Raw genomic sequence first — 21,669 nt, 5'->3', positions numbered from 1 at the left:
GGAGCGACCAGTGCCGATTTTAACGGAGCTCGAGGCTGCTTCTGCTCTGATAGGGTTGGGCATAAATGCATCCCTCAGCATCCTCAGAGTGTTGGATCAGATCCTGGGACACCTCTCCCACAGACCCCATCCCACTGGGTTATTACCATTACTTGTGGTCAAATTTTACAGGTAAAATTTACATGTACTGAAATGCAAAAAAAATTAACTGTGCAGTTTGACAAGTGGACACATTTGTGTGACCCGTACACATCATAGCATGGAACATTTCCTTATTGCCCAGAAAATTGCCCAGCATGCCTTCCCGGGTTATCTCTGCCCTCTCTTCCACAGGGCCACCTGTTTTCTTGACGTTTCCCACCATAGGTTAGTTTCCCCTGATGGAGAACTTCATGCAAATGAAACCATGCACACACTCCCTTTGGTATGTCACTTCTTTCACTCGGCAAAATGTCTCTGACTATTGTCCTATTGTTCCGTGTTGGGATCTGAAGAGCTGAAGCTGTTTTTTAAGGTCTTCAGGAACCAGAGAGCTGAGAGTTAAGGGAAGTTCAGTTAGTTCACTGTCGAGGAGGAGGGACAAAAAGGAAAAGGCACGACAAAGGTATATAATCGTGACTTACTTATAATCTGCCTCTCTTGCTAGACTGTGGGCACATGAATCTCAGCTTTTATTTCTGTGTCCTCAACATCTAGCACAGCCTCTGGACGAGAGTGGATGAGCAGTCAGTATTTCTTGAATGAAAACATGTATTTTCAAGAGTGTAGCAACAGTTGAGTGGATGAGGCCCCACCTGCACCTGTTTGCTTGGTCTCCAGTTGTGTGGGCATTGCAGAGTTTGGGACCACACATGTGGCATTAGCATCTGGAAGGTGAATAGCTAGGGTCCAAATTGTGGCAAGAGAATCTGATTGGGCTTCCAAGCAAATTTTCATTTTGATATGGTATTTGGCCATGGATCTTCTATCAGATTTAGCCGATGTTTATCTTTTTTCTAAATACTTTATTTTGAAAGATTTCAAACATGCAAAAAATTGGAAGACTAATCAGTAGACATCCATGTATCCTTGAATTAGATTCAACAATGAATAGTTGCAGTAGTTACTTTCTTTCCTTGCACCTGTCTCTCCTTCGTTTTCTCTCTCTCTCTCTGTATGTGTATGTGTATGTTGTATGTATATGTATGCACACATCTACACACACCCCTACAATACCACTCGTATACTTAATAATGATAATTCTATTACATCACCTAATGTCCTGTTCATGTTCGTATTTCTGTTGTTCCAAGAATGTCTTTTTTAGCTTATTTTAAATCAAGATCCAATCAAGGTTTATACATGTATTTATTTTTATGCCTCCTCAGTCTCTTTTAATCTAGAATAGTTCCTCCCTTCGTTTGTCCCATGCCACTGAGTCCAGGCCAGTGACAGACTGCTCCATGTTCCAGGTGTGTTTGCCCATTTTGTCCCCATTGCCTAGGGTCCTTACGATTCCCATAAACTTGGAATTAGGTCCAGGGCTGTGCTGTGTAAATCAGTTGCTGTTATCCACATGTGGCTATTTTGTGCTTGAATGTGGCTAACACTACAGGTACTGAATTTTTAGTTTTGTTTAATTTTAATTAATTTAAATTTGAAAATTTATACTTGAGTAAGTTATTAGAAAACTTTTATGCACATTTGGAACAACTTAGGCATGTGAAGATGCTTTTCCAACTATGTAAATGACATGAATTCTGAAACAAGTGTTTTCAATGATAGATCGGTATCCAAAACAAGATAAAATGTAAGTATAAAATACACTCTTAATGTTGAAGACAAAGAATGAAAAAAAAGAGAATTTAAAGCATCCCATTAACAAGTCTGTATATTTATTATATGTTGAAATAATAATATTTTAGATATATTAGGTCAAATCAAGTATATTATTTAAAATAATTTTACCTTTTTTAAAAAGGTAAAGCTTTAAAAATTTTCCAGAGCTCTGTGGGCTCTGGAAAATTCAAAGCTACGTATTTTGGAAATGTCTTCTGCCCCCACATCTCCCCCAGGTCACTGCCCCTCAAGGACAAATGCTGTTGTCACTGGTGGGGCTGGAGCTGAGTTCTGTTGCTGGGCTTTTTATTTTACTGTATTGACAGTGATTTTATTGGATTTTCCGTACTGCATTCCACGCTGTTAAACATTAATATTTACCAGAAAGGTAAGTGTTCAAAATAGAGTTCACAAATCATAAAGAACTGAAAGAGTAAACAAAGGAAAAGGTTTTTTCTCAGATATCACTTTATTAAGCACTCTTGTCTAATATCACATTTCCCTTACAGCTTTTATTAAAGGTTTGAAATATGATATATGGTTATGGGAGAAATACAGATATAAGTGGTAACATGTAGGCACATTTTTTAAAAGCTAGAAATGAATTTCAGTCAGAATAATCACTAGATACTCTTCAGGGATTATTTCCCCATTCAACAATACTTAAATGCAAAAAAAAAAAAAAAAAAGACTTAATCATCTTTTACCTTTTTTCTGCTCATGTACCCCTTTAATGAATTTTTAAAATCACATACCCTATAATATACTTTTAATTATACGTTTAAATAGTTGCAAATAAAATGTTTTTTTTTTTTTTACTGTAAATACGAACATTTTAAACCAAACTCTAATATGTCTTTTAAATATGTTGCATGGAAACTAAGTACCAGGCTCCCACGATTCCCTCATTTCATTCTGCTGAATCGCATGAAGCCCCGAGCCTGGGCAGTCCCACCTTCCCAGTGAACCTCGCGTCAGTTCCCTGTGCCCGCCGGTCCCCGCCTGGGTCAGCCGCCAGTACTCCCGGGGCAGGGCTCACACAGCCTCTTCTTCTCCGGTCCCTCTACCTCGGTCTCCCTTGTCCCAGCCACGGGGACCCTGTGTGGCTGAGTGTCACGTCCTGTGGTCCCCAGTCTCCTGACCCCCACAGACCAGATTCCTCTCCTCATCTCACTCTTCAGTCCGTGGCAGCAACGCCAGGTTCTTACTGTTTCTCACTGTTTCTCCCTTAACCGTGGGTCAAAGCCACCACGGGACCTGCCTTCTCCATTGTGGGCCGACAGAGAGCTTGCCTTTTAGAAAAATTTCACATGGGTGCTGAGAGGCTGAGCAGTCTTGTTTAAGTTGGTGAAGGAACATGGGAAACAGACTTTCTAGGCTGTAGAAGAGAGAATCTAGTTAAAGCCTTTCCTGTAAATTGATCTGTATTCAGCTACTTCTAGAGCTGTCTACGTACTCAGTCTTTGTGGGGGGACCTCAGTGCAGTCCTGAGGTACCGGAACTTCCCAGTCTAGATCCCTAATTAGCCAGCTCTCCCAGTTAGCTAAGGTCTTCAAATAATTGAATTTCCAAGGAAAGCCTGTTGCCCTGGCCTGTGTGGCTCCCTTGGTTGGAGCATCGTCCTGTAGATTGAAAGTTCACAGGTTCAATTCCCTGTCAGGGCACACACCTAGGTTGAGGGTTTGATCCTAGGTCAGAGTGTGTTCAAGAAGGCAACCGATTTGTTTTTCTCTCACTTCGATGTCTTTCTCTCTCTCTCTCTTTCAACAATGAGAAAATGTCCTCGGTTTAGGATAATAAATAAAAAGAAAAGCATGTTGGTGCTATCTCTGCCAACCTTTACATGTTTGAAACTATTTTTCTGTTGTCGTTTCATATGAATAAAAACTTGGTTAGTTAAAAAAATACCTGAATCACTATCCATAGCTCTTATATGTCCCACTTAATGTGAATATTCATATTTTGCTCAAGAAATATAAATTTATTGTTTGCAGAGTGATGCATAGAACATACTGGGGGGTTTAGAATATGTAACTTTTATACTGTGATACATTTTAAATGCATGTGTCACCCTAGGTTTTTAATCAGTACACTTAGGTCTTTTGAAAACTGAGAGGAGAATTGTTCAAATACATCTTTGGTCTGTTTTTTTTCCCTTCCGCTAGTTTCTCCCTCAGAACATGGTGGGTGCCCCTTCCCCACGCTGGTCTTCTTCCCTTTCAGAATTCTCATCTTTCTTTCCTTGTCTCTGCGTTTTGCTTCCCAAGTGTGTGCCAAATTACTCATTTTGTTTCTGTTGGTACTGTTCTGTGCTTTTAGTTTGTGTAGTACCTTTGAAATCTGGGCTTTTTTGTAGTGTTCCATGATCTCCCCAGCTTACTTTTTATCTCAGCTTGCTGTCTTTTCATTGATTCTGGTTGTTCATATCAGCGTGTTTCCTCGTGGATTTTCACCTGTTTCATAGAAGTCAAACCTTGTGTCCTATGGACAACTGAGGAAGCTTATATATTTTAGTAGTTTCTTGCTATGCCTACTTTATGTAGATTTTTTTAAAAATTAGGAATTAGTGCTTTATTTTATCAATTAAAGGGAGATTAAAATGTTTTGGTGTCCTTTAATTTGTTGATAAATAAGTTAATAGACATCATGATATTCAAGAATCCTTAAATTCATGGACTAAACCCTATCTGGCCATAGTTTATTATTCTTTTGAAATATTACTAGATTCTATTCATATTTTATTTAGAATGATTACATATATTTACAGGTGAAATTAATCTTTGTTTATTGATACTGAAATTTGAATTTCATACAATTTTCATGTGTCATGACATTTTCTTGGTTTTCCAACCATTTAAATGTAAAAACCATTTTTAGCTTACAGCCTTTACAAAAACAGGCAATACGTTACAGTTTGCTGACTTCCGGTTAAGAAACCCATTCAAAATCTCTGCTCTTTCAAGGTTTATTGGAACTCACTTGTGAAACCATCTAGTCCTAGGGTCCTTGAAACAGTAGATCTTCAATTTCCTTTGCAATCTCTTTCAAATAAACTGGTCTCATCAGATGTTCTACTTAGGTGGGAGGACTCCTTTCAATGAGTCTTGATTTGCTAGGAAACCATCTCATTTCTGTGGGACACTCAGTTACATGTATTTTTATTCTTTATTGTATTTTGTCCCCATGGAAGTCCACACAGTGTTTATTATAATTTTATAAAAGTAGTGTCTTTTGTATTTTATATCTTATTCTCTGTTTTTGCTTTTGTTCTCTTTCATTTTTAGCCTGATTTGTGAGAGGTTGCTCTCTTCCTAAGGAATCAAATTTTGGGCTTTAAAAATCCTTTCTAACATTTTATTTGATTTATAGTTTATTAAATCCTATTTTTATCTTCATTAATTTCCTTTTCAACTTTTTCTTTTTTAGTCTTAAAATCAAGAATATGTTTTTTTTCATTTTAGTCATTTTTTTTCCCCTTTGCCACTGAGGCATTTAAGGCTCCATAATTGCCTTTGAATACAGTTCTCTCTGTCTCTCGCTGCTCAGGTATGAGACGTCCCATGTTGTATTGCCTTCTAGCTAGTCTGTAATTTTAGTCCTTCCTAATTTTAATTCAGCACACCTGGTCAGACGTCTCAGCTCTCTTGCTGTGAGTGTTGAGTGAAGGAAGCTGGGCACAAACGGAGCCTAGTGTATGGTGCATGCTGACGGTTGCTTCTAAAGGTCAGAAAGTGGGGGCCATTGCGAGGAGAGGGGTAGGAAGCCGGGAGCTCTAGGGAGAGTGGAACGTGCTGCAGCATTCTCTTCCTTGCTCTGAGTGTTGTGTCCACAGTGTTCACTTTGTGACAGTCATTCAGCTCTTCACTGGAGATTTTTGCACATTATCTCTCCTCATGTTATATTTTCCTAAGTTTAAAAACAAAATACTTAACAGAGAACTAATAAAATAAAAATGCATTTTTAAAAGAACTTAGTTGCCTTGGAAACATTGCTGAACACTTACTAATTAGCTAGTCTGTGTTCAAAACTATTGTGTATGTGGTATCCCTGAATGATTTCCTTCATAGCTTCGATCAGAGTTCATTAGATGTGGGTCAGTTACTGAACATGAAATTTGAAAACACTGGTGTTTGTTTTAATCAGCTCAGTATAATAACTGATCCATTCTTTAAAACAGTAACCGAATGAACATATTGAATGGCTAGGTTGTCGAGGGACCTGCGCGAATCGTTTAACCTTATACACAACAGTTTTCCAGTGCCCTTCCCCTGTCTTGCTTCTGTTTGTTGCTGTCACCTTGGAAGTGCGCATCTCCTTCCGCTGTTTGGAGAGGAGATGCTGGGTGTGACGGGGCCACCCCTGCTTCCTCGCAGGCCATCATGCACCACGAGGGCCACATGGATGACGGCATCAGCCTGTCCCGGTCGCAGCACGAGGAGTCGCGGACAGCACGGGTCATCCGCAGCTCGGGCTTCCTCTTCAGCAGGTTTATAAGGTGCGTTTTCCTTTGTTCTGGCGGCTGTTTGACATTCTACCTCAGTTTTATTATTGGATTTACAAATAAAGAATTTTAAAATATACTCTTGTGATTAAGTCTCACACAGTTTGCAAGTTCAGCAGAACACATTAGAAAGTGCCAGTTAGGTGACTTTATGCCTCCTTTGAAATGAACTTCTAAAAAGAAATGAGCTTTTAGAAATTGCTACTGCCACTTGTTGTCAGGAGCTAAAGGTCAGGAGCATTCTGTGACACACCCTTATGCTGGGCCTATTTACTTGCCTTGTGCCCTAAGGGTAATACTTTGTGATTTTTGAACTGTATTGAAACACTCAGTGAATCTTGTAATGACTAAGTTTACCCCCCTAATAATGGAAAAATTGCATATCTACAAACCAGCTCACGCATGTGGACAAAGTGTTTCTGGTAATGTTATACCAATATAAACTGTGGCCTGTGCTGAATATCATGTATCTCTTTAAACTTCATCAGTTTGATGGAAAATTTTGTGTGTGTGTGTGTGTGTGTACACAGATATATTTATACTTAGAGCTGTTGTTTAAGTTTGCATTTATGTGAGAATTGCGAAAATGGGTATATTCCATATTTGCTGACTAAATTTTTTCATTTTTCTTGTGATTTACCCTATTATTTGTTAATACTTTATTAGGTTACTGTGAGCTTGTGTTGTTAGACTTAAATATTCTGTCATCATATATAAATTGCAAATATTTTCCTAATCTATTGGTTTGGAAAAGAATTTTAAATTGCTTATTTTAATAACAGTTTCCTCAATAACCCACGTTTTGTTTAGAGGTTCTAGAACATAGCATGATTAATAATTTTGGAGGCTTAGATAGCATTTGTCTGGTAAGAGGCTTCTCCAAGAAAGTAACAGAGTGGGTATGTCTCTAATAGCAGGGAGGCTCTAGATAATGACTTAGAAACTGGCATTTACTGTTGTTTCTCTTTAGGTCTGCAAGTGTAGATGTTATATTTGAATCCCTTGTGAGTTCGTTCAGTTCATTATGATGAGACTTGAGTTTGGCTATGTTATACATAAATATATTTATGATTCAAATATAGTTATGAGTTAATAGAATAAAATGTTTAGAACAGAATTATTTTCGTTGTGTATGAATTTTCATTTTAAAAGGAGAGATATAATTTCTTCTGCAAAGTCATTTCCATTGCTTTTGGGGCATAGAAAACTCATAGGGACATGATAACAGTATGGAATAATAGGCGAATGTCATTTATGTAAATGCTTTGGAATTTTAGAATAATCATGCATTTACTATTTGTATTATTTATGAGGCTGAAGTCAAATATTCCAAAATTATTAGTAACTTTGTGTAAACAGTGATACATTTTAAATAATGATTTTTAGCATTGTAGAGTTTGAAGATGAGTGAATTCTCATTTATAAGGCTTTTATTGTTTTCTAAAATGTGATTTCCATTCTAGTCAGATAATCAGCCAGAGACATTTCCTTGGAATAAAGTATTGCCATACATTTTTGCTGATACAGAGAGCAGGAATGGAAGTATATTTTTATGTGTTACCTTTTGTCATAACTAATATAAGTATTACTATATCAAGTATAATATAAACATTCTCTCATTCTTTTTGGTGTCGATTATTTTTCAATAGACTTTTTATTTTGTAGTAATTTTTATTTATAAATGATTGAAGTTCTTTACAGAAACATTCAAAGCTTTGAATTTTAAAATTTAGAATCTTATAAAGCTCAACAAATTAACACATTTACTTACATGCCACTAATGTTTTTCTTCAAAGGTTAGAAAATGCAACATGATATAATTTCTTTTTTGTGTGTGTTTTAAGTCTGGTTAAAGTCTTTTAAAGTTATTAACATAAAATACATGCTTGTTTTGCCTGTGTTTATAAAAATAAGTTCATGTTATTTATCTGTTACAATTCTTTCAGGTAAAAGAATAGCATTTACTATATTGTTTCCTGATTAATAAGTGAATTTTGTGAGTGAACATCATTAAAATGTTTTTAAACAGGCAGAAATTAAAAAGAAAGGCAGTGAATATTAACGGAACAGTTAACAGTTCCTTGTCCCCAAACAAAACAAAACAGAAGAAAATGTCAGAAGTATCAATCTGGGAAGTTGCATCTTCAACCGTAAAGAACGCAGTGTTTTATAAGGAAAATTGGATGGTTTCTCAATATTTAGACCCTTGGATTTGCAGGCAGTGGTTGTCCGAGCCCTTCAGGTTTTTCTCTAGACAGATTCCTCTTGATTCTGGCGTTTTTACTATAACAGTGTGTATGCATAAAAGAATACATGGTTTCTCATTTGAAAAAATTGTCGCTTGAGGGGATCCAGAACTGCTCTTGTGTGTCCCTTCCACAGTGGTGTCGGGAGGGAGCAAAGCTTTAAGCCGTCTGTCACCTACAGTGGTGCGTGAGCTTGCGGGTCTCTGCCTAGAGAGACGGATGCTGTTGCTTTCAGGGGCCTGGACGCTCTCAGCAGGAAGGCGAGGGCTGCCCCCGGGGACTTGCCCATCGAGTCTGTCAGCCTAAGCCTGCGGGACCTGATCGGCTACCTGCACCCACCTGACGAGCACCTGGACCACGAGGACAAGCAGAACAGACTGAGGGCCTTGAAGAACCGGCAGAACCTCTTCCAGGAGGAGGTGAGCTTCTACAGCGCCTCACGGCTCTGTGGCCTCCTGGGAGAGCAGGCCTGGGTCCCAGGTCTGGAGAGCCTACAGCTCTGCCGTGCCCGTCAGCAGGTAGCGAGCATGCCAGGCCCCCCAGGGGACACGGTCTTCCACAGTCCCCTCGGCCCTCCTTTCACACCGAGTGTGCACGTGCCCACTGTTCTTGCTTCCCAGTCGTCGCATGCAGCGGGCTCTTGCGCGGGTAAGCGCCTGCAGGTCTGGAAGGCGCGAGGGTTCTAACTGTGCAGCAGCTCCTTTGGGTTCCTCGGAGTTGCTGTGGGAGCACCGGGAGCTAGTGTTGGGGACGGAAGCCGTGGGAGAGGGGTTGCCCAGGGGCAGAGCCCCAGCCTGGACACAGTGGCCCCACTCCTTCCTTTTGCTTAGGTTAAGTTTCTGTGCCTGGTTTAATGTCACGAAACATCTGCTGCCCCAAAGGGCTCAAGTGCTGTCCATTACGGCAGGATAACAGAAGGGCTGCTTGGTATAGGCCTGAGGGCAGCGTCACCCTTCAGATGGTCTGCTCCAGCGTTTGAGTGGGAGGTCATCTGAGCTGAGGGGAAGTCGCCAGCTGGGCCAGCCACCCCTTCATTCTACTGCCCCTGCACGTGGACCAGTGAATTTCTCTGAGTAGAAATCTAAGAAAGGGTAGAGGGCATTGCTGAGTTCCTGTGATCCCTAAGTCTATGTTCTTCTAGTTTTAAAGCTGTTTGTAAGTTTCCATGAGAAGTCTCTGAAACTGACATTAATTTTTAAGGCCTTTTTAGTGTGTACAAAGAATTGGCCCATGCAGAGACCACGGTGACCTGAAAGCACAGGAAACGTCAACGTGAACCGAAACCAACAGCAGGCAGCGGTTTACTGGGATCTTTTCCCTCTGAGTACGCCAAATACTTAGGGTGTACTGCATCTACTTGACGTCTAGCAAATCGAAACGAAGTCTTGGGGTGTGAACATTTGAGTGATTGATTTGTATTAATTTTTCTTTTTTTAAAAAAAATTCTCACATAAGACAATCTGGATGGGGACTAGAAACATTCTTAGGTCCATGGTGTCTCTTAAATTCTTGGTGTGAAATAAATTAATTTGATTAGTCATTTTTTTATAGCTCTCCCTTTCATATGCTTTGCCTCATTTTCACAATATTCATCTAGCAATAAAAACATAATTTCAAATTTAGACAGATCTTAGTGAAATTTTTATTTGATTTGAAGATAGATTTTCATGAGCTTTCCTTTAACTATAAGGTCTTCAATTTTATATCAAATTGGTGATGATGATGCCGATGCCACTCCTGAGAGTAAGGATCTGCTCACAGAGGAGAGGGAGAAAAATATTTTCCTCTGCTAGTCATGAGTTCAGTGGCTCGGGTCCTGCAGATTGATGCACTGAGGACAGATTTACTAGAGAACAGATGGAAGTTTATTAGCATAGGACAGACACACACACAGCCACCCCCTCCCCTGCAGGCCCCAGTGATGACTAATGCAAAGGGGTGATTAGAACTTGGGCTCACATAGAAAAGTGAGCCAATAGAGAAGACACACAAATACAAAGGAAAGGGAATTGAGCTTCTAGGGGCAGCACATTGTGGGAAGGTAACTATCTGGGGGAAACTATTGGAGGGTAAGAGCAGTGAGTAAAGGCTGTTCGATGACTGTGCAGTGTCAGGGCTGAGGTGTCGACCTTGTCTCTCAGATGAAGCGCTGGCCTGCCCGTCCTGGTACAAGGACAAGGAAGTGCAGGGGATTTTTCTTGTATCTGCCTTTTTTTTACTTAGTTGCCTTTGGCTCCAGTTAATGCTATGCCAAAGTGCTGGATTTGGGTGGCATACTGAGAACCCCTTTACTCACAGTGGAATGCTGTTATGACTGAGTCACTAGTCTCTTATTAAATTTTGCAAATATGAGTATGAAATCGGTATTTTTACATTGTTTTCTGCTTCTGTTTGAGAGTAGCAGTCAGAACTTAGAAACCATTTACTTCAGTTACTGTGGGACCATTTTGTTTCACATGCAGGTGTGCTACTTCTTGTTTTCCAATAACCATCTCATTTTCTTAATGATTGAGAGTCGTACCTTCAGCCAGCCCTTTTGTTTGTGTGTGCAGACCCACTGTCTCTGACGATGCTGCATTCTGGCCCGCAGGGGGTGATCAGCCTCGTGCTGCAGTGCGTGGACAGGCTGCACGTCTACAGCAGCGCGGCCCACTTTGCCGACGTCGCTGGGAGAGAAGCCGGCGCATCCTGGAAGTCAATCCTTAATTCTCTGTATGAATTGCTGGGTAAGGAGGGTGACTGGGTTTCAAGGCAACTGCTTTGTTGATTTCAGCTGATCACAGAACCTTCCAGCGTTTTTGTGACTTGCTTTCCATTGAGACTGTCAGTTGGTACCTCAGCTGCACCGAGTCCTGTGGTGTTTAGCGTTTCAGTCCATCTCAGGGTGCCATCGTGGCCAGAGCTGCAGCTTTGCCTGTGGCTAAAGGGCAGGGTGGAGTTTGTAGGGGCCAGGAGGGTGGGAGAGAAGCATTAAATGTTCTTTTGAATCTGAAGTGAGCCCCACAAAGCCCCTGGGACGCCCACATCCCACCTCTTCAGGGACCTCCCAGTTGGCCCCTCTGCCAGTCCGGGATGTGCCTTTGCAGTCCTAGGCGTGCTTGGCAGACACCCGGCGGCACTGGCCGTGGTGGGCGCTGCACTCCCGGTGGCTCTGCGCAGCCGCGGGTCTGCGTCCTGTTTGGTCTGGACGCTTGCTGTGGCCTCTGCCCTCTTGTGTCAGGAAGTGTGGTGGCTGCGAGATTGGACCCCTTGCAAGCCAGAGAATTAGCCAGGAGTTAGGATAAAGATGGACAGTTCCTTTCTCACAGCAATGGACATAGCCAGAGCTCTGTCAGTTTTGGTACCAATTCTACGAGCTGCTGTTCTCACAGGACAGTGTGAAAAGGACAGCCAACCGCTGCACGTGCTGTCACAACCCCAGATTCTTGTGAAAAACTATTTGCTTTAGGTAAAGAGGAGCCTCTTCCACGTGTGTTTGGGGGCAGAAAGGGGTTTGTGCAGAGAGAACACTGTCGTGGAAGATACGTGTATATAGTATGCATTTAATCTCTGTTTCACATCAGTTCTTCTCATAAATTGTTTTCTGGTTTGATTGTGGATGGAAACATGGCTAGAATGTGACTCCTAAGTGACTTACCTGTTCAAACGGCTGTGGCTGTAGGTGCACTGATGGATACCTGCTCTCAGTCCTCTCTGCCCGGTGTCAGCCCACGCTCAGCTCTGTGTCGGTCGCACTCGCCCCTCTCTCGGGCTGTCTCGACCTGCACTCGGCCTGTTCCGGCCACACTCGGCCCTCACTCGGCCACACTCGGCCTGTTCCGGCCACACTCGGCCCTCACTCGGCCCTCAGCCCGGGCTCGGCCCGTCAGCCGGCTCCCGCGCTTGGCCACTCTCGGCTGCCGCTCCTCCAGCTCTCGGCCTGCTTCCTGCTTCCGGCAGCAGAGGGGCCTGTGGCTTGCACGTTGGCGCTGACGGGGAGTGGGACGCAGTGTCCGTCGCAGCTCCCAGACCCGGCTCCGTCTGCTCTGGCCTCTGAGGGGTCCGCGGCCCAGCGCCGGCATCCCTGGATGGACTGAGCGGCTGCCGTCAGCTCCCCATGCTGGCGGTGTCCTCGGCCGTGGAGGGGTGACAGGGCTGCTTCTGGGAAGTCTCTCTTAGGAGGGGCCGTGCTGTTGCCCCCTCTCTCTCCGGGACTGTGTCGGGGTCCTTCCTGAGCCGCTCCTGCTGGCAGGAGGCTGGCGGCTTCTCAGACCGGCGTCGCCGGCTCTGACCCGCTGCGGAAACGGGGTGCGAGTCTCAGAGAAGGCAGCCCAGGCCGAGGGGCCCACTTCCCACGCGGAAGAGATTCCCAGCGAGGTTAGACTTCCGTAGCAGAGGGGGCGCGGCCACGCGGTCACGTCCCCTCACAGCGGGGACCTGCCACTCTGCCATTCTGTCTTTTCTTTGAAAACATGTTTCATCTTTGATTCTCAGGCAACAGCCTCTGACAAAACGATCCTTCTCCTTGCTAGTCAGGGTTTCACTTTGACAGGAGGTTAAATCGGTGTTCAGGGTCCTCATCTGCAAGTTGGAGGAAATACCAGTGCGATTCCAGGAGTTCGTGTAAGACCTAGAGTCCAACCGCCCGCGCGCAGCGAGTGACACCGGTTACTATCATAGGCACTCTCTGTAAAATGGGAATAGTGACCTTCCTCATAAGGTTGCTGGGCGGCCTCAGTGTGGTGATGTATGTCAGGTGCTTAGCGAAGCCTGTTTCTTACCATTATGCCCATTTTGGGGATATCTTTGTTACCTCCTACTCTTTAGCATAGTATACAACCTTCTTCTCCAGCTTCTATTTTTGCTGTTTTTGTCTTTTAAATATGTCTTAGGGAAGCAGCTCCTCTTGGAAAGGTTGGATGTAACCAGAAATGTTCTGCATGAGCAGGTAGAAGCCTAGTGTTGCGATTATGGCAGGTAATCGCTGGCTCGTGGCTCCTGCGGCAAATGGAGGAAATGCGGTTTACTTCATAGTCCCCCAGGCAGGAGTGTCCTATCCTCCCACCCATTCTCTGTACACCTGTGTCCTTCCCGTCCGGCGCCGCGCGGTAAACACTTGACCTGCAAACACTGGAGCTCTCATTGATCGCCAGGTGCTGTTGGGTTTCTGGCTGACCTGAGCTCCACTCCTCTCCACCAGCCTTCACTGCAGACTTTCAGGGGTCCTCCCTCACTTCCGCGCAGACTCTCGTTGACTCTGTTGCACGCCTACCTGGCACATGCCCTTTTTTCCTGGCCTTGGGACCCTGCGGCCCCTCGCCTGGTCTGGGTCTGCTGCTTCACCTGTGGCCTCACTTGCTCTGCCTCCCACCTTTCCATGGGCCCTTCTCGTCCTTTCCTCTGATCCAGGACTGTTCAGACTCCTCGAGCCCCTCGGGTCACTTCAATGTAGAGTGCACGTGTTTATATTAAAGTGTACGAATATACAAAGTATATATTTCTTAAATATACATATTTTCCCTTAATTATTTATATCCCTTTTGTTTGAGAAAGGATTCGAGGGCGCTGTTACCTAAAATTGACACAATTAGCCTTGGCCGGGTGACTGCGTTGATTGGAGTGTGGTCCCTTACAGCAAATGGTCCCGGGTCTGGTCCCGGGTCAGGACACGTGCAGGAGGTGACTGATGGATGTTTCTCTGTCTCTCTCCCCACTTACCCCCACTGCTCGCTCTCTAAAATCAATACACATATCTGCGGGTGAAGATTAGAAAAATTATAAAGCTGACATAATTAGAATCTTCTAATACATGTTTAAAGAAGGTAACAGTAAAATGACCAGGCTTGTCACTGAGAACACAGCGATTTCAGGCACACAACTGCTTTGCAGCTTTTAAACTGTTTTATGAAACGACATACTGCACAAACACACACACTCTCTCTTAATACTTATATTTTCCCATGGCTCCTCCCGAGAAGGTTTTTGTTAATCCCCCATATGTAAGTTATAATATCTCTCCAGGAAGCTTCCTTCTCCCTTTTGTCTGTTTTTCCCAAGTGTCTTGCCTCTTTGTTCCTCGCACAGCCTCCCGCGGTGCGTCCCGTGTCACAGACTGTGTATGTTGGGAGGACATGTATTTGGTGTCCAGTGCACCCAGGTGTGAAGGGAAACTTCATCCTCTCAGCACCAACCGGCTGAGAGCAGCTTGGGAGATGCCCCAATCTGTGCAGCAAGGGACACGTGGCTGTGACAGACGGCACAGTGACAAGAGCCAGCCACAGTGTCATGCACACACTTCACTGCCTCACCATTTTGATGCAAGTGATTCTTGAATTGCATTACTAAGTGATTAATAGCAGAAGATAAATTTGACTACAGGAAATGAACACTTACAATGCCATCGTTACAAAATAAAAAACAGATGGAAACCTGGTAAAATGGACAATCTATATGAAAGATAAAAGCCCAGTTTTTGTACAACAGAGTTTCCATAAATCCATAAGAAAAGGAAATACCATCTAATAGGAAAACAGGCAAAGCATGGAGATAAGCAGTTCAAAGAACAATAAACAAAATAAGAAAAGGTTCTCAATGTGGCAAAAATAAAGAAATGCAAATTAAACAAGAGTCCTATTTTACTTATTACATTAGCACAGATGAAACTGATAATATCCCATCACCGAGGAAATGCTGGGTGATACGCTCTCGGGAGGAGTGTGAATCGCTGTATTACAAAAACACACAACCCTCTGTCGGCAATACACATGAAACTTTAAATGTATATGTCCTTTTACTCTCAGAAATTCCACTTTAAGAAACATATTCTAGAGATGTATTGCACGGCTGACAAAGATATCTACTGTAAAATAGTTTATGAATAAAAAATTGAAAACTTTTTCTATCAGCAGGAGATTGGTTACATAAGTAATAGTACACCTATATGGTGTAATACTGTGTTATCACTGAAAATTGAGATGAATATATCATTTGGAAAGTTGTATGAAACAGGCTGGTTTGACGATTTTTTGGTATGACAATCTAGGATGTGGTGTTAAATGAAAAAGAAGCAAGTTTCTCACTGTATGCTCACTGTCCAGCCCTGAGGACAGTCCAACTGCATACCATTCCAGTATGTAGAGAAAGGTACATTCTTGAATATTCATTGGCAATTTCTAGGTGTCTGTTTCTTAAGAGACCAGTCTTTGGCTCTCTCTGTGTTAATTTATTTACATGTGTAACTTTTATAATTGAAAGAAGTAGTTATACATACGTAGTGATGGACCGTGATGATGAAAGGAAAGCTAATGCATTAATTCCAGTGCAGTGAAAAAAGAGACTATTTCTATTCAGTGCACGTGACACACAGGGCAGTTTTAATGGTGGTTGTTTCTGGTGAAGAGAATGGTGAGAGATTTTGTTGTTTAAATGCTCTTTTGAGTACTCTTGATTTTCTTTTCTATTTAGTGAACACTGATTTCATGATTAGAAAATGGTAAATGAATGACCTCTTTAGTTGACATAGGGACCATCTGATGTTATTGAAGTCAGTGTAATAGTAAGAAGGGCAGCTGTGTCTGGGAGTCTCAGATAAACATCAATATTTGGAGTTCAATTAGGCGTTTCTGTCACCCCGTCCTTCACCCATCCATCAAAAGCTCAGTTCAAATACCATTAACGCCAAATTTGGAAAGCCTCCTGCCAATTCTTCCAGCCAGGGAGACAACCTCTGGGGTGATGCGTGGACAAGGCAGCTTCTTTTTCTTTTTCTGCAGGTTTAGTTGGTGTGGTGAAAAGGGAGGATGCGGGGGTGATAATCTGTCACAGTTGTAAAGTTGGATGGGAGCACACTTACTGTGCACTCGGGTAGAGTGGCAGATGCGTGCTTTGGATTTGGGATGTGCGCGCCGTCCCTGGAGGATGCAGGAGCTGCGACCCCATGCTGGGGGCTGGAGGGTGGCGTGGCCACCGCCGCGCAGCTCGCCCCGCAGCCAGGCCTTGCGGTGGCTGAAGGAGCTGCAGGAGCTGCAGGCCGGCTGCCCCTCGAAGGTGCCTCAGAGCAGGCCCTGGCCAATGGCCTGCAGCACGTGGTGTGTGAGGACTGGGGTGGGAACGCAAACAGGGCACATTGCTGTCCGTCTAAGTGTGCCAGAAGTTCCCGGTTACCGCATCCTCGAAGACTGAGCAGGGGGAGAGCCACAGAGGGTTTGGCGTGTCCAGCTGTTCCAGGTCATCAGCAGGCAGGTTTCCTGGACGTGAAGGCCTGGGCGGGGAGGGATGGGGAGGGGCAGTGAGGTCCAGAGGTGACAGAGATGGGCACTGGCTGTGGACACGCTCGGATCAGCTGATGTTCTGTGTTTGCATGCACAGGTATCTTCTGGCTTGTTCACCAGGAAATCCTGGAAGCGCATTTTTATAAAGAAGACATGTTATTTTTTCCTCCACCTTGGTAATAATCTTGTCTTTGAAATGACAAAGGCATTAATGTTTTTTAATGGAGATTTATTTCATAACCAGTCTGTGAGACAGCTGCTTTCTTCATCTGCTTCTGCACTACCAGGACCCCTGCCCACCCTCTGAGCTCCCTGAGAGGGGGGCTCACACAGGAGGAGGGCATGGGGCGGCCAAGCTCCAGGCCTGGGCTCAGGCTGCGGAATCAAGGTGCCAGCTCCAGTGTCTCCCCTCTGTGACAGGGACCACCATGGTTTCTGCCTAACTCCTCCTCCTCCTTCTCCTCATCCTCCTCCTCCTCCTCCGTGGGCAGAGAGGAAAGAAGGTCGCACACCCTGGGCCTGGGGGCTGTCATCCCTGAGGGCTGGACAGTGGCTGAGAGCTGACCTTCCCCAGAGGGACGCAAGTCCCTGTGCCTGTGACAGGCGACTGCAGCTCTCGCCTGCATTTGCCTCAGCATTTCCGCAATGAGGACACATGGTGAGGCATGCGGCTGGCAGCTCTTAGCTATCTCTAAGGCCAGTCAGCCAGCACTTGAAGAGTATTCTGGGGTTTAGCATGCTGGCCCTGCGCTGAGGAAGGAAAGGACTTTTATCCGGAGCTTGTCCTGTGCCTTGCGCCGTCACAGCAATGTCTTGCGTGCCCGGGGGATGAGTGGCGCTCTGAGACCTCTGACCACAGTTGGTCTGGGGTCTGTGCATTCTGGGGGTTACCTGCTCTCACCCGCATAGCTTTTCACTGTCCTCCGCTGCTTCTCTGAGGTCACAGAACATGTCCTCATCACAGGTCCATGCGAACTGATGTTCTTATTGTGTATGACCCTTTTTTCCTCCTAGCTCTGTTTGGAATAAGAAATTTCCCCTTTATTCCTCTTTTTTTTTTTTAAGATTTTATTTATTTTTAGAGATAAGGGAAGGGAGGAAGAAAGAGAGGGAGAGGAACATTGATGTTCCAGAGAATCATCAATTGCTTGCCTCTTGCATGTCCTCAACTGAAGACCTGGCCTGCTGCCTAGCCCTGTGCCCTGCCTGGGAGTTAAACCGGCGACCTTTTGCTGGTCTGCAGGACCCAGCACTCTGAGCCATGCCGGTCAGGGCACAAGTTTCCCCTTTCACCAAAGGGACAGCAGCCCCACCCTCATCCCTGTTCCTCAAAGTGTCGTTTCTGTCCCAGGCACTTAACGGGGTTTATTTCCACAAAGGCAGCTCACATTCTCTGAGAAGTGTCCTAAAAAACAATTTCTCCATGCTCTGCATATACTTCTATTGAGCGTATACACTTATTTCACAAAAATGGAATTGCGCTGCCTGCTTTCATTCACAGTGCTGCGTTCACTACCATCTCCACTGTGGCCGGCTGTGCTCAGTGGGGTCTGGGGGCCCTCAGTCTGGTGGGTGTGGCCGCCCAGCTGTGGACTCCCCCGGTCCCCACTCAGGTTGTCCCAGCGTTTTGCTGTTAGAAACAGTGTTGTGATGAACTGCCTTGTTTTTTGGTTATACTTCCCATTACCTTAGACACTCGCTGAACGGATTGGTTCTCACTAACTTGCTGAAGCGTCGTCCTCACACAGCAGCTCATTATCTGTGAAGCGCCCTGTGCGCAGGCCCACAGGCACGTACCTGCATGATTGCAGCAGGGGTTCTGTTTCACGGAGTTAATTTTTTGTTATGAATATACAAGTTCTGTCCATAAGATATCCAGCCATGCCATACAAAAACAGACATTTATTGAAGAAGATAAAGATACAAGAAACATTGTACATAGGACAATGATGCCTCAGTCCCCTTCAGAGTAGGTGCGTTGGAACCTCACACAGTTCTCCCAATTGCCATTGCTACTCTGTCATATTTCCCTGAATCTCATCGGTGGTCTGAAATTTCTTCCCTTTCAAAGGTGATTTGACTTTTGGGAAAAGCCAGAAGTCACAAGGCACCAAATCTGGGCTGAGGCGGGGCTGAGTCACCTGGGTGATTTAATGTTTCACAAAAAAAACCCTGCACAAGAGGTGATGCATGAGCAGGTATGTTGTTGTGATGAAGCTGCCAAAAATCCAGTTGCCCATAGCTGTGTCCTTCTGATCATCCAAATAGTCTCCACGGAGGAATATTCACGCTTAAAGCAAAATTTGATGAAGATTTGTAGCTCTACTCATTCAGTCATTTTGAATGTGACAGCCACACAATACACATGCTCACTCAATGGTGTCTACGGACCCCACTGACTACTACAGTGAAGTTGTCATTGTTCACGCATGTGCAGTCCAGTCTGTTCTCCTTGGCTGCCAGGTTACATGGATGTTGCGCAAATGTTCTTGTTCCATTAACAGTGGCTGGACTTTTTCCAGACAGATCTTGTGTACATTTTAGAGTTCATCAAGAGATTAACAGATTTCCTAATACATTTCTGTCTCATTGGAGGAACAAACCCCTGCTTGACCTAATGTTGCTAATCTGCCTCTGAATATGATTTGTAAATACTGATCTTGCATGATTTTTGGATTTATATTTGAAAGTGTTCCTCTGGTTTCCTCTGTGCACAAGTGCCAGGCATTCCTATCCCAGCTGCACTGCTGGGTGCAGAGAGTGGGGGCCTCGCCCTAGCTTCTTTGCCCTGGAGGGCTTCAGTTCAGAAACCACTTATTTCTCAGACCTGTGAGAAGAGTTTTTGGTCTTTGACATACTCCTCAATATTATTCATGGTATATTATCTTTTAGATTGTCTCATTTTGGTCAGTTTTGGTGGAAAAATATATATTGTATATTTGAAGGCCATTTTTTCCTCCTAAATGTTCAAAACTTTGAGTACAGAGATGTATAAAGGGGCCATGTTTATAATTTCTTTTTTATAAACTTTGTCCTTTTTCTCTTTTCTTCTTGATTGGTATTTAGCTTATATTTTTAAAAGTACTTGGGTATACAGATCAATCCCACTCTTATGCATAGATCACTTCTGTTTCTAATGCATTAATTTATACTTTTATTGCTTTGTTTTTCCTATTTTATTTATATTTATTTGTTGGTAATTTCCTATATTTTAAAAGGAATGTTTTTCCTTTTAACAGGGTGAACATTTTTCACTCTGTTACTTAGCAGTTAAATTGCTTAGTTAATTTTTCCCTGAGTATAGTTTGACTATCTGTCTTTGGCATTTTAGGTAGCATTCCTATTTTCGATATTTATGAGGCAGCCTATGATTGTGGTATTCATTTCATTTTTGTTTCTGCTTTTTAAATTTTTTACTATTATTTTTACTAATTTTTAGTTTCATTACATTGTTCTCAGAGGACATGGTCTGTCATTTCTGTGTGCAGTATTTAATCATGTTTTCTCTGTGGCTCACCGTACTGTTTTCTTAAATACACCATGGTTTATTAAAAAGGTTTATTCTTACATTTTTAAATTTGACTCATCGGTAATATTTGACATCTAGAAGATATTTAATATCTTTAATTTTAAAAACCAGAGGTAAAATGGAGAGTTAAATTTTAAACCAAAGAGACTGTATAAAGATTGAAAAACTTCACCATACATGTTCCCTAGAGGCTGCCGTCCTAAGGCAGGAGCAGATATTCTTACAGATCCCAGGTCCCGCAGAGCACACAGGGCTCCTTCCGCTCCAGGACGCCTCGCCCTGGACACGGGTCCCCGCACCGGCACCGGCGCCGCTCTCGTTGGGGGCGCTGCCTCTGCCTGTCCTGCCAGGTTTGCTTCCCAGGCAGACAGCAGCTGCTGGGGGAAAGAGGAAAGGCAAGGGCGGGAGTGCTGGGGTCCAGGGGCACCCCGGGACTGCAGGGTCTCCTTTGCTGGGCTCCAACAAGGAGGCAAACGGGCCGGCCGTGCGAGGTCAGCTCCGACCGCTGCAGAGCTTGCCAGGGCTAAGGAGAGGCGGTTCTTACAGCCGCCCCTTTTCTCCCGGGAAATGGCACCGCCCACCCTTTAAAACAGGCTGCATGTTTACGAACGATCATCTGGGTGTAAGAGTATAATTTACGCAAAATATTTAGATTTATTTTGAAAGAATTGAATGATTTGAAACACTGAAAGTTTTCCATTGAGTCTACAAGTTGAATTGAAAGAGGTCATCAAGGTCACATAACTTCATAAAAAATGGGTTCTTTGTCAAAGAGGCACAGAAGACTGGAGGTTGCCCGCAGTTAGACTAGGTGGCGTGGCTGCGGCTCGCAGAGGATGTGCAGGGGAACCTCTGCGTGGGGAGGAGAGACACAGGAGCAAAGGTTGCCAGACCTGCTGCCGCGCGCAGCCTCCTGCCCTGTCCCAGAGTGTCCCCGTGCGGTCCCCTTGCCGTCGCCCCGCCCTGCTCCCCCCCACTCGGCGCTGTGCGCCTGCTACCACTGCAGGTCTCCCCCGCGTTCTGCGTTTCGTTTTCAGGAAAACTGAGGTGCCCTTAACGTCTCCATTACGTGGGCGAGGAGCTGAGCTCTTTCAATTAGGTCTCACGGCTAATTAAAAACAGTGAGTTTGAGGTCCCAGGCGAGGGAACTCCCAGAACACTGGGTTCTCCTTTTCCCCTCATTATACTGCCGCTGTGAACTGCAACCGCCTCTGAATAATCTCTTCCAGTGAGCACTCAGGTTTGATGTTTCCTTCCCTGTTCATACCCGGCAGTTCTCTTTGTAATGCCTCCAATTTGTGTGTGTATTTGTTTATGTTTTAGATA

The 21,669-nt window shown here is 44.1% G+C and overlaps 1 protein-coding gene across 1 annotated transcript in view; it reads left to right on the top strand.

The window, feature by feature from the left end:
* Positions 1-21,669, top strand: part of RYR2 (ryanodine receptor 2) — a 558,936-nt gene that overhangs the window by 279,504 nt on the left and 257,763 nt on the right. The window contains exons 13-15 of the mRNA XM_054584705.1: positions 6,192-6,313; positions 8,801-8,984; positions 11,156-11,291. Of these exons, the coding sequence (XP_054440680.1) occupies positions 6,192-6,313; positions 8,801-8,984; positions 11,156-11,291 (442 nt within the window). The remainder of the gene's footprint in view (positions 1-6,191; positions 6,314-8,800; positions 8,985-11,155; positions 11,292-21,669) is intronic.

This window comes from Pteronotus mesoamericanus, unplaced genomic scaffold, assembly GCF_021234165.1.
Source record: "Pteronotus mesoamericanus isolate MK-2021 breed Mesoamerican mustached bat unplaced genomic scaffold, CSHL_Meso_final contig_120, whole genome shotgun sequence".
Classification (NCBI taxonomy): Eukaryota; Metazoa; Chordata; class Mammalia; order Chiroptera; family Mormoopidae; genus Pteronotus; species Pteronotus mesoamericanus.
This window is presented reverse-complemented; position numbering and strand designations above follow the sequence as displayed.